The sequence below is a fragment of the Oncorhynchus mykiss genome, chromosome 27, assembly GCF_057628025.1.
Source record: "Oncorhynchus mykiss isolate SJ-2025 chromosome 27, ASM5762802v1, whole genome shotgun sequence".
NCBI lineage: Eukaryota > Metazoa > Chordata > Actinopteri > Salmoniformes > Salmonidae > Oncorhynchus > Oncorhynchus mykiss.
The window spans coordinates 6,830,001-6,841,303 of NC_143048.1; the positions used below are offsets into that span (position 1 = coordinate 6,830,001).

At 48.3% G+C, this 11,303-nt stretch overlaps 1 protein-coding gene across 1 annotated transcript in view; it reads left to right on the forward strand.

Annotated features, from left to right (window-relative positions):
* LOC110507396 (uncharacterized) overlaps positions 1–7,661 on the forward strand; it is a 42,198-nt gene extending 34,537 nt beyond the window's left edge. The window contains exons 7-13 of the mRNA XM_036964866.2: positions 904–1,023; positions 1,209–1,322; positions 3,823–3,936; positions 5,249–5,362; positions 5,475–5,698; positions 5,784–5,934; positions 6,048–7,661. Coding sequence (XP_036820761.2) covers positions 904–1,023; positions 1,209–1,322; positions 3,823–3,936; positions 5,249–5,362; positions 5,475–5,698; positions 5,784–5,934; positions 6,048–6,487 — 1,277 coding nt within the window. The 3' untranslated portion in view covers positions 6,488–7,661. The remainder of the gene's footprint in view (positions 1–903; positions 1,024–1,208; positions 1,323–3,822; positions 3,937–5,248; positions 5,363–5,474; positions 5,699–5,783; positions 5,935–6,047) is intronic.
* Positions 7,662–11,303: the final 3,642 nt, after the last annotated feature.

The window sequence follows — 11,303 nt, forward strand, 5'->3', positions numbered from 1 at the left end:
CATGAGGGGCCAGCAGCGGAGCATTGTGAGGGGAAAGGCGATAGCCTTGGGTAAAGTGAATGTGAGCTGGGCTGGGTTGGGTCCTGCTTAGCACAGTGGGGTACTGAGCCTCTCCCTGTCCCTCCATTCAGGTCGCCTGTAAAGAGGCTCAGTCACAAAGAGAGCTGAACACGGCAGAGAGAGAGACAGAGAGACAGAGAGAAAGAGAGAGAGTTCATTAGAAAGTTGGGCTTTAATCTGGCTGCCCTCCTTCATGCACAGAGCCCATACCCAGGCCCCAGGCAGGCAACTTCTCTCCTGGACCACATTACACCAACCTGGGTTCACTCACTCACTCACTCTGGGGGGAGTGTGTGTGTGTGTGTGCCTTCTCTCTTTATCAGTTTTATGTTATGTTTCTGGTGAGGACGCCTCGGTGTCGACTGCCGTAGAATGCTTTGTTCTGTGTCTGTGTGTGTGTGTGTGTGTGTGTGTGTGTGTGTGTGTGTGTGTGTGTGTGTGTGTGTGTGTGTGTGTGTGTGTGTGTGTGTGTGTGTGTGTTCGCACCAATGTAGCATTGCCACTCTGTGCTTCTGAGACCAGATGGATCAAGGACACGGGAAAATATATAGAGGGGAGAGGAATCTTTTTCTTTTGTTCTCTATCTTCCTCCCCCCCGTTCCCTCTCTGTCACTTTTCTTCCCATGTCAACTGCCATGTAACATTTTCTCTCTCTCCCTTCTTTTTACTCTTTCTTGTCATCCCTCCATCCCTCATTCTCTTCCTACCCCTCTCCCCCCTCCACTGTACCCCTTCTCACTCGTTCTTGCTGCCTCTCCCCCCTCCACTGTACCCCTTCTCACTCGTTCTTGCTGCCTCTCTCCCCTCCCCCTTGCCGTCTCCCCATCTCCCTTTACCTCTCAGATCTGAACTACTGCGGTACCCACCGACCCTGTAAGAATGGGGGCACCTGTTCCAACACAGAGCCTAACGAGTACCAGTGTGAGTGCCAAGAGGGCTTCCGCGGGCGCAACTGTGATATCGGTGAGTTCGTTACATTACTTGTAGCACGTGGGCAGTTAGCGACCAGGTTCATGATTGAATTTGCCTGGCTTTGAGTTTGACTTGACTCTCTCTCTCTCTCTCTCTCTCTCTCTCTCTCTCTCTCTCTCTCTCTCTCTCTCTCTCTCTCTCTCCCTCCCTTCCCCGTCTCTCCCACCGTTCCTCAGTGGAGCATGCGTGCCTCTCTTCCCCCTGTGCGAACGGGGCCACCTGTGCGGAGGACCCTTCGGGTTTCAGCTGTGTCTGTGCCGACAGCTGGACCGGACACACCTGCGCAGACGGTAATTAGCGCCAATCAGCACGGCTGAGATTACCCGCGACTAGTTGTGATTGGAGCAGAGCCAATGCCCAGATTCTAATCCGTGTCCGGTATGAGACACAAACAACGCAGTAATCAGATGCCCGATACAATTCATTGCGCCACAAACACATGAACAACATGGAGTCAGTTGTTGTGTGTGTCAGAGAAACAGGGAGTGTTCTTCCCTGAGTGTGTTAGTGTGGGACTCACATAAGTAGCCCAGGTCAGCACAGTCACGGCAGCCAGGACCCATTCGGTGAGTCTAGTACGTGTGTGTGTGTCCCTTCAAAACAGGTAGAGCCTGCTAAACTGCGCATGTCAACATGGGGTGTGTTTAGGGTAAATGAGGAGCGGTGGGGATATATTTTGACCTTCGCCGGAGATTCTCACATAGCCAATTAGCTAACAGGCTTAAGCATTTAAGGTAAGATGGGCGCTTGGTCTTTCGTTAGAATACCAATCACCCCTGTCTGCCTTCCCCCTTTTTCCCACAAGTTAACAGGGGCCCACACAGCTTGGAGAATGTTCCACTTCATCATTACGGGGGGGGCATTGAGGTGATAAATGTTTAGTTGGATTACAGTGTCAGTCTGGTCCTGCCTCTGATTCGAAGATCTAGCGATCTCTCGTGTGTGTGTGTGTTTATGTGTGTGTGTGTGTGAAGCAGTCACACAGCGTACGATAATATAATCATGTATAATAATCATATCATATTTGCCATTTAGCAGATGTTTTTAGTTGTTATCCAAAGCAGTCATACGTGCATTCATTTTACGTCCGGGTATCTCAGAGATGTCTGTATAAACATGCGGCGTTCCACTGTCTCTCTTTTCACCGCCATGTTTGTTCACTATGGTGACGGTGTCACAGGTGATCTCCTTCCCTCGGTGAGGACAGAGGGGAACCATAGCCCAGAGTCACAAATGGGAAGGGGGAGGGAGGGGTCCACATGTACTCTATGTCTCCCTCCCTCCCTCCCTCCCTCCCTCCCTCCCTCCCTGTCTGTCTGTCTGTCTGTCTGTCTGTCTGTCTGTCTGTCTGTCTGTCTGTCTGTCTGTCTGTCTGTCTGTCTGTCTGTCTGTCTGTCTGTCTGTCTGTCTATATCACTGCTTATTTGTGTGTGGGAAAGTATGAGAGTCTGGCTGTGCTCAAAGAAAGAAGGCAATTTAGTCTGTCTTTCTCTCTCTCCCTCTCTCTCTGTCTCTCTCTCTCGCTCTCAATGGACCCCATGTTGAAATGTAAATCCTCAAGGCAATTACATTGTAGTGGTGATACCAATTAGAATGCTATTATTCATGGAGTGTTTGTTGACAACATGGCTTACAGTTGAACTATCTATCTACTGTTTGTCACTGGGTGGGAGCATGAAGTCACACACACACACACACGCACACACACAAACACACACTCTGGGGGACAGACTAACGTTTCGAGTTTTAGGGCATGGATGTCGGGAACCACAACACGGCTCTGTTTTTCGACGTGATTTATATATTGAACATTAATTAGTGGTTACTTGGTTTGTTATTGAGTCTCCCCCTGCGCTGTGGTGGCTTTGAATTGGGTTACTGTGCAGGGCTAGGGTCAGGATCATGGAAACTGGTATGACTGCAGGGTTAGGTCAATTGGAAGGGTTACGAGAGAGGGGCTGACAGAGGAAAAATGTGGCTGTGTGCATGGAGAAACGACGACTGCCGTACTGCCAATGTTAGTCTATGGGTTCACCCTACCTACCGCTCTCTTTCCCACTGACGCGTTCTCTCTCACTTCCTCCTTGCCAGCCTCTTCTCTCTTCCCAATCTCTCTCTATGTTCTCCCCTTTTTCTCTGTTTTTGAATTCCTCTCCAGAGTAGTGGAACGAGGCGTGGCTGCTCCTTCCTCTCCCCTATCCCTCTCTCTCTCTCTCTCTCTCTCTCTTTCCCTATCTCTCGCTCCCCTATCCGTCTGTCTCTGGATGGGAAAGAGGAGATCCGGTGAGGTGTGAACAATGCACAGCGGATGATTTTATTTATCAGTGTTTGCTCAGGAACCAGAGCAAAGAGAATAGGGGGAAAGGAAAACAAGGCCCGCAGGAGCATTCGCATACCGACAGAACAACTAGGGACACACACACACACACACACACACTCACACACGCACATGTATCGCCAACACCACACAACGTACAACTGCCCAGACGTTTACATTTTTACATTTATATTCTAGTCATTTTTTTTTTTTTAGCAGACACTCCCATCTAGAACGACTCGTCATGCGCGCAAATAAGAAAGCCAAAACAACCGCACAAAAACGAGCAATAATAGGACAAACATTTCCAGAGAATAAGGGTAAGTACGAATCGCAGACTCGACCATTGGTTGGTTGGCAAATTGTTTGGTTGATTCATGTTCACTGCTCACTGGTTCTTTTATTGTTGGCTGTATGATCAAATGATTTTGTTGATCTAACCGGTTGATGAATTGACTTCTGTCTCTTTTTAGTGGTGCGGCAGTGTGACTCAAAACCGTGTGGGCGCGGAGCAACGTGCCAGGAGTCTCCAGAGAGGTTCCGGTGCCTCTGCCCCCCCGGCTGGACTGGCAGAACCTGCCGACTAGGTCAGTGAGATGGACGCTATGGAACACTAGTAATCTACAAGAGAAATCTCTTCTGTATAGATAACGTCTCGGTATATCCACACAAAAGCACTTCGAGCTAGAGAATACAGTCCCCGGATCAAACTCGGTATGCGTACAATGTTACACTGTGTCCATTACCCCCCCCCCCCCCCCCCCCCCCCCAAGCACTCTCATATTCAGAAGAAATTCCCCAAAGCCCTGATCCATATTAGTTCTAATGACAGACGATACTTCAGTAGAGGCTTTGTATTGAATCAAGTTAAACGTGCCCGCGCACGCTCACACACACACACACACAGAAGATGGGGCTCATAGTGTCCGTGGCAGGTAGCCTAGTGGTTAGAGCATTGGGCAAGTAACCGAAAGGTTGCTAGATTGAATCCCCGAGCTGACAAGGTAAAAAAAAAAATCTCTCTGCTCCTGAACAAGGCAGCTAACCCACTGTTCCCCGGTAGGCCGTCAATGTAAATAAGAAGTTGTTCTTAACGGACTTGCCTAGTTAATCAAAGGTTATATTTAAACATAATCATTGAAGACATAGATCGAGATGACAGTCTCCTTATATCCCTCTGTGTTGTCACACATATGTCACACTGACACCTGATAATCCCCTACAGTTCCACTTCATAGCGCGCGGTACATTGCTCACATTTAACTTGTTTGCACTCAGCACACACACACACACACACACACCACAGCCCAGGTTTGAGCTCAGACCCACAGGATAGGTTCACAAAAATCCTGACCCTCCATCTGGGAAAAACAGACTCAGTACACACACAGAGAATATACTTTTACATAGTTCTCTCTCTGTCTCTGAGCCCTTCCCAGTCCTTCACTGGGAATTGTCATCCCCCCCCCCCCCCCCTTGCTATCAGAGACCACCCTGAGGGGTCTCTCTCAGCACCAACACTCTGGAGTCTGGTGGAGGAGGTGACAGCGACACTACTGCTTCTATAGCCACACCGGAAGTGGTTCAGCTCCCTGGGGTCTCTTTGTAGGGGATGAATCGCCCACACACAGAGACACACAGACAGAGACGCGCGCACGCACACACACGCACACGCACACACAGCCTCTGGCTTGATTGAACTTTATTGGGCTAACATTTCAGCGACCACAGGTTTTATTGCTCTCTGTATATGTGACCGTGTGGATGTGAGTTGTGCCAGACTCTGACAAAAGGACCGCTGCTTTAAATTGGCGCAAGCTAAAAAAAATTGTCCCGAGACCCCGCCAGTGATTTTATTGATGGGTTCTCTCTCTCTCCACTTCCCATCTCTCTCCACAGACACCAACGAGTGTGACATGGGTGTGTGTGTCCATGCCCGCTCCTGCCGTAATCTGATTGGCGGATACCTGTGTGATTGCCTGCCAGGCTGGGCGGGGCCAAACTGTGACATTAGTGAGTATACGGTCAAGGTCAAGGATGGAGAAAGATGGTGTGCGTGTGTGTGTGGGTGTGTGTCTGTCTATGTGATTGAGTGTGCTGATCTAGATGTCTCTCTGCTCTGTAGGGAACAGCAGTTGCCAGGGGTTGTGTCTAAACGGAGGTCACTGTGAGGACTCTGTGTCAGGCTCACGCTGCCTGTGTGTGCCTGGTTTCTCTGGGAAGCACTGCCAGACTGGCCCCAGTCCCTGTGACAGCACCCCCTGTCAGCACGGAGGCCAGTGTGTGGACAAGGAGGGCAGGGCGGAGCTGTGTAGCTGTCCCAACGGCTACTCAGGGACGTACTGCGAGGTCAGACTCCATTCTCAGATTCGTCATCTTGCCATTGGCTTTCTGTATCCTCCTCACATATTTTGTTCTTGTTCATATTGTCCAGGTGGTGGTGGATCTGTGCAATCCCAACCCATGCCAGCAGGGGGTGTCCTGTCAGAGCACCGAGGGGGGGTACATGTGTGCCTGCTCCGAGGGTTACTATGGTAACGAGTGCACAAGCCTTAAGGACCCCTGTCATGGCCAACACTGTCCAGGTGAGGTGTAGTGGGATGAGATTTCTTTTCACATTATGTATGTGTACAGGTGTGTTTGTTAACTAACTAACGTGTCTCCCTCTCTCTCTTTATTTCTCTCTGTCTCTCACTAGGTGCCATGTCAGACCCGGCTCGTGGAGGGGTCAACCTCTACATGGTGTTGGTGGGTGTGTCAGCGTTACTAATGGCGTGCGGCTGCGCAGCTTGCGCTCTCTTCCTCTCCCGTCTCCACCGACGACGGAAAAAAACGCAGGGCGGGCCCCAGGAGGAGGGCATCAACAACCAGAGGGAGTTGGTCACCCTCGTCCGAAACCTGGACCTCCCCGCACCCCTCCTGCCCCCTCTCACCTCCAACACCACCGCCCACACCCCTGTCCCTGTACTGCGCTGCTGCGAGGAGATCGAGCTCACTCTGCCCCCCTCCCCGGCCCCCTCACACCCCTCCCCTGCACTCAAACCCTCAACCCCCGCTGCCAAACAGGACATCTCCAACCTGGAGAGGGAGAAGCTCAACCGCTTCCACTACTCAGACAATCAGGAACTGGAGGTGTGACCTTTGAACTGTCAGAGGCTTTTATTATTTTTGCGCCCACTTCTCTCTGCCTGGCCCTGGACCCCAGCGCTGTGCCATGCTGCATAGGTTCCTGTGGTGATGACCTCACCCGACCCATCCCTCTCTGAGTTGACTCCTCATCTTTTGTGAGCTGAGATTGTCATCTGCTAAATAGCATATATTATTGGTGTAGAATGCTGGGCCTACGGGGTTGCTAAGCAGATCATCAAGAAACAGCATGGCGGTGAACTTTAACCTCCGACTTATGACATCATGCACTTCTGACCTGCTGACCCCGGAGCTAATCTTATGAAGGTTGGCCTTGAGTTAGAGTCTGGCTTGTGTCTGAGGGTCTCTGTGTTTTATGGGAACAACTGTGAGGAGCCATTTGAGCCATTCCCCAGGTGTTAATATCCCTCTGTAGGCACCCCACTGCCCTGGTTGCCCTGGATGGCCTGCTAGTGGTATCTGTAACTGAACCTCTACAGAGACTGTGGCCCTGCACTGTGGCCTCCTGGGCTGGAAGGCAACTGACAGGGGATGCGAGGGAAGGGCAAAGTGATTTTTAATTCCAACTAGTCCATTTCCACATTAATTATTGAAGGATAAACTGTGGTGTAATTATTGTGTGTGTGTGTCTTTGTGTCTGCGTGTGTCAGTGCGAGGTGTGTGTACGCGTGTCAGTGCAAGGTGTGTGTACGCGTGACAGTGCGAGGTGTGTGTGTGATAAGCATTACAGACCATCACGCCTGTTGCCAGGAGGGAGAGAGAAAATGACTGAAGGAGCAACAAAAGAGCAAAAAAGAATCAATGAATGCAAGCTTTAGATTAAAAAAAAAAAAAAAAGAGGGAAAGGTCAGACAAGAGAGTAGAGCCTGACCCCAATCCATTTGAACCATGAGAGAACGGAGTTAAAACACAACACTGTTGCCTGTGCGGTCTCTGTAACACACTGCGGTTGTCAAAGATGTCAAATGTTTTTTATACCTGTGTGTAAAATAGCTCTGTTGTATATATGTTGTACATATTGATATTGGGGGGTTTTTTTGTACTGTGGTTTGTCTCTGAATGTCGCTGTTTTACTTTGCGCTATTTGTCCTCTCTCTCCTTCCATTCGTCTGGGGCTGCCAGCAGGTGTGGATCGTAATTAAAGTGCATTTACCTTCCAAATCCATGTTTGTGTCACCTGAGTTATTTGTGTCTCAGATCCAACACAAATGGATAGGTGAATAGATAGCTTTCAACAATCCCATCACGGTAGATCAGTGTGTTTATCAAGGAAAGGTAGGAAGGAAAGACATTTTCAAGTCGTTGAATGGGTCATGCAGTTCCATGGCTAGTAGATCCATTCTATTCCACCAGTACTGGGAGGCCAGAAAGGATATTCCATCATTGAGAGCATGGCTGTAACCATGTCTGTGTCACCAGATCACGCAACACACACATACACAACCCCACAGCAATCACTCAAACCTAACACAAACACTCATGCACACACAGAGAGATTGTAATTGTGCCAGGAAAAAATAAAGATAAAACACCTGGCCGGCTTTGATATCCCAAAATGATTTAATTGCCTGTGAGGGACTTTCTTAGCGTGTGTGTCCCTGTATGTTTATGTTAGAGAGCAAAAGATGCTGTAAGTGAGTTCACAATACAGTGAGAATAAATATGTGATTTATATGTGTGTGTGTGTTGCGAGAGAGAGAAAGTGAGAGGTCACCGCAGTTAGAGTGAGCAGGCGTATGGCTATGACAAATGTGACCTTTGCCCTTCTCAGACAGGCTAAAGGGTGGAAATGACCATGGGCTTCCCGTCCCCACCCTGGCCACAAGGAAATGTAGGAAATAGAGTTTGTACCACACACACACACACAAAATCACTGCATTGTAGAGACCTCTTCACACCTGCTGTGCAGCTCAGGATGACTCCATAACCCACCCATCATCAACCATACATACAGAAAAGGTCAAAGTTCCTCATTGTACAAAGTTTCAAGCTCCTTGTTCATTGATCATCCATTGATTTTGCCATCATACTAATGCAGGGTATATATTACACATTCCATTTATGGTGATGTATCCTATTGGCTGTTCAGTCCAATGGTACTCGAGTGTGAGTTTGTCCACTTGGCGTCTCTTGGGTGCCTATATGTATGCCCCAGATGCTTTGAATCCATGAACTGGGGGTCAAGGTTAAAATCACAGAGGGTGGATCCAATGTTTCTACCAGTTCCTCTCGATCTATTTCGAGGAACCAGAGACCAGCAGCTATTGTAAACCTGCAGTGTTTGTTCTGGCCTCAATATTCTTGTCAGAAATTAGCTTTAGAGTGCTTGAAACTAGTCATGTTGAAATGATCAAGTTTCCTACAGGTTTCCTCATGGTTTTATTTCCAATCATGTTATTCTCTTTTGGGGCGTTTTCTGGGGTTTTGTGGTGGAAAACGAAGGGATTCGAGCATAACAAGTCAACCCTGTTACCCATAGAAGTTAGGTTAGAAATGTTTGAACAATTATACTTTTATTTGGGAAGCTTGCATTCAATTGCCACTCCCTGTTGCACACAACAAGCTTCCATTCCCCCTGTCACAAGGGGATTTATGGCTGATTTAAGAAGAAATCGTCAACCCTGTTACTTTATTTGGCACTGAATAGGAACTTACTTTTATTTATTTTTTAAATTACCCGTTTTTTATGAAGTTGAACATGTGCTCTTTATGCAGAATGTAAAAATAGGATGAAATCAAGTTAGGCTACACTCATCAAAATGCACCTAATCGGTGGAACGACCGACCCGAACACAACTCACACTTGTGGGTTAGGTATGATAAATACAAACCCTCAAAAGTGTCATTTTTGGGAGATACTTCTGACACCTCCAACTGAAATTGAACTCTACAAATCTCACTTTCTTCATATTCAAAGCAGCAGGGCATGTAGAATCATCTCAAAAGGGTCCTCGCGGAGTTTTGCTGAAGCTTTATCATCTGACAATGACTTCAGAGGTATGAGAGAACCATGAGGTAACTGAACCATGAAGAAAGGATAGGTCCTGTAACACCATCTAGTGGCCAATCAAGTTAGTAATCCTGCTTATAGCCAGTGAGCTGCCGACGACAGTTGTGACTGGTGTGCCACCATCCTGTGCCGCAGTAGGGGAGCTACCGCCTCCAGCCGTGGCCAGCCTCAGGCATCGTATTCACCGCCAACGGATGGGCCCCAGCAGACCTGCACCAGCTGAGTTAGAGGGTCCTTTGCCACACCTGAGGCGTTCCATGGGGTGGCCCAAGACTACTTTTGTGTCCTTGTGCATTCTCCTCACGGGGCGGCACCTAAGCCCCTTACGTGGACAAGAGCAGGCACCCTCCTGGCCCCCATGGTTCTCTAAAATGACACTGGCTATCAGCTGCCCCTCTAGTACTGCCAGAGGCACACGAGAACTCGATCCTGTCTGGTCCCTTAGCTGCTCTGCCCCTCTGCCTTGCCTGTCATGCCGGATAGGATTATGCACGCGAGGACTAAACTCCCTGTAGAGGCCTGTGGCCTTTTAGAGACTGTGCCATTTAGATTAGAGCCCTTTTCATGAATGTTCATATTTCCAAAACATATATTTCAGTCCTATGTATCTTTAAAAACACAACCATTTTACTAGCAAAGACAGTACAGCATTAAGCCAGGAACTGCTTCTCCAGTAGAAATCCCTGATCACGCTTGTAGTCGATGTCATAGCGACGTTGGCTAGCTAAGTTCATGCACAGAAACACGTCATCGGGTCTAACGGTCATCTCGCGCCTAACTGCTCACGTGCAGGCCGTCACATCAAAGGCACTCCGATATAAAGTTATTTTTAGAAAATGAAAACATGTCAGTTTGTCACCTTCACAAGGTCTGAGTAATAACATGTTCAACTACTTAAAACATTGGCTAGAATCTAGGTTGTGCCTTTAGATTTAGAGAAAATTAACAACTATGGAATAATGTTTTCCTTCTCTCGTTGACTTCTTAAACCCAAAATCCCAGCCTGGTCTGCTTGGTGTGTTTCGCAAGCGTTCCCGGAAGTCTTGTGATGTTCCCGGAAGTCTTGCGATGTTCCCGGAAGTCTTGCGATGTTCCCGGAAGTCTTGCGAAGAAACTCTGTGTTATTCGGTATATACCATTTTATCAATTAAAAACTACACACCAGTGGCCATGAGATGGGGAGATGGGGGAATGCACAAGCCTTCTGGAAGATCTGATGAAGGAGAAGATGGCTGACAGGGGGGAAAAATGAGAAAATTGGAACATGTTTTCAGTGAATATGGAGTGGTGGATCAAACAGAACTTTTGTGAAGACCGCTGAGTTTGAGCCTCATCCTGATTCTGGCCCAGTGGGAGTGAGATTTTTAGGAGAGAATGGATCCTTGTCTTCTGGCAGATCCATATGTGGTGTCAGGTTGGGTGGAGAAAAGGTTGGGGAATGTTTGGTCGGTGTAAGGCACTCAAAGTGGAATCGTGTTGATTTTTTGCATTTCTGCCTCCAGCGGGAGCGTGAGCTCTAAACCATGCGACTGGGGAAAGGAATGAAAGGAGTGATAACTGGAGTCACGTTAAGTATTGAGGAGGATCAACTGAAGTTGAAGATTCCCGGTGTCTGTGACACCCTCTGTTTGGTGCGATGCATACTCGTAGAGAGCTTGGTGAAACAAAGAAGACACTGTCTGTACTACTGAGTTTTGAGGCAGAGTCTTAACCAGATAAAGTTAAGTTGGGATGTGACAGTTATCCCGTTAGCACTTTTGTCCCGAATCCGTTACAGTGTTTTAGGTGTCAAGCTTA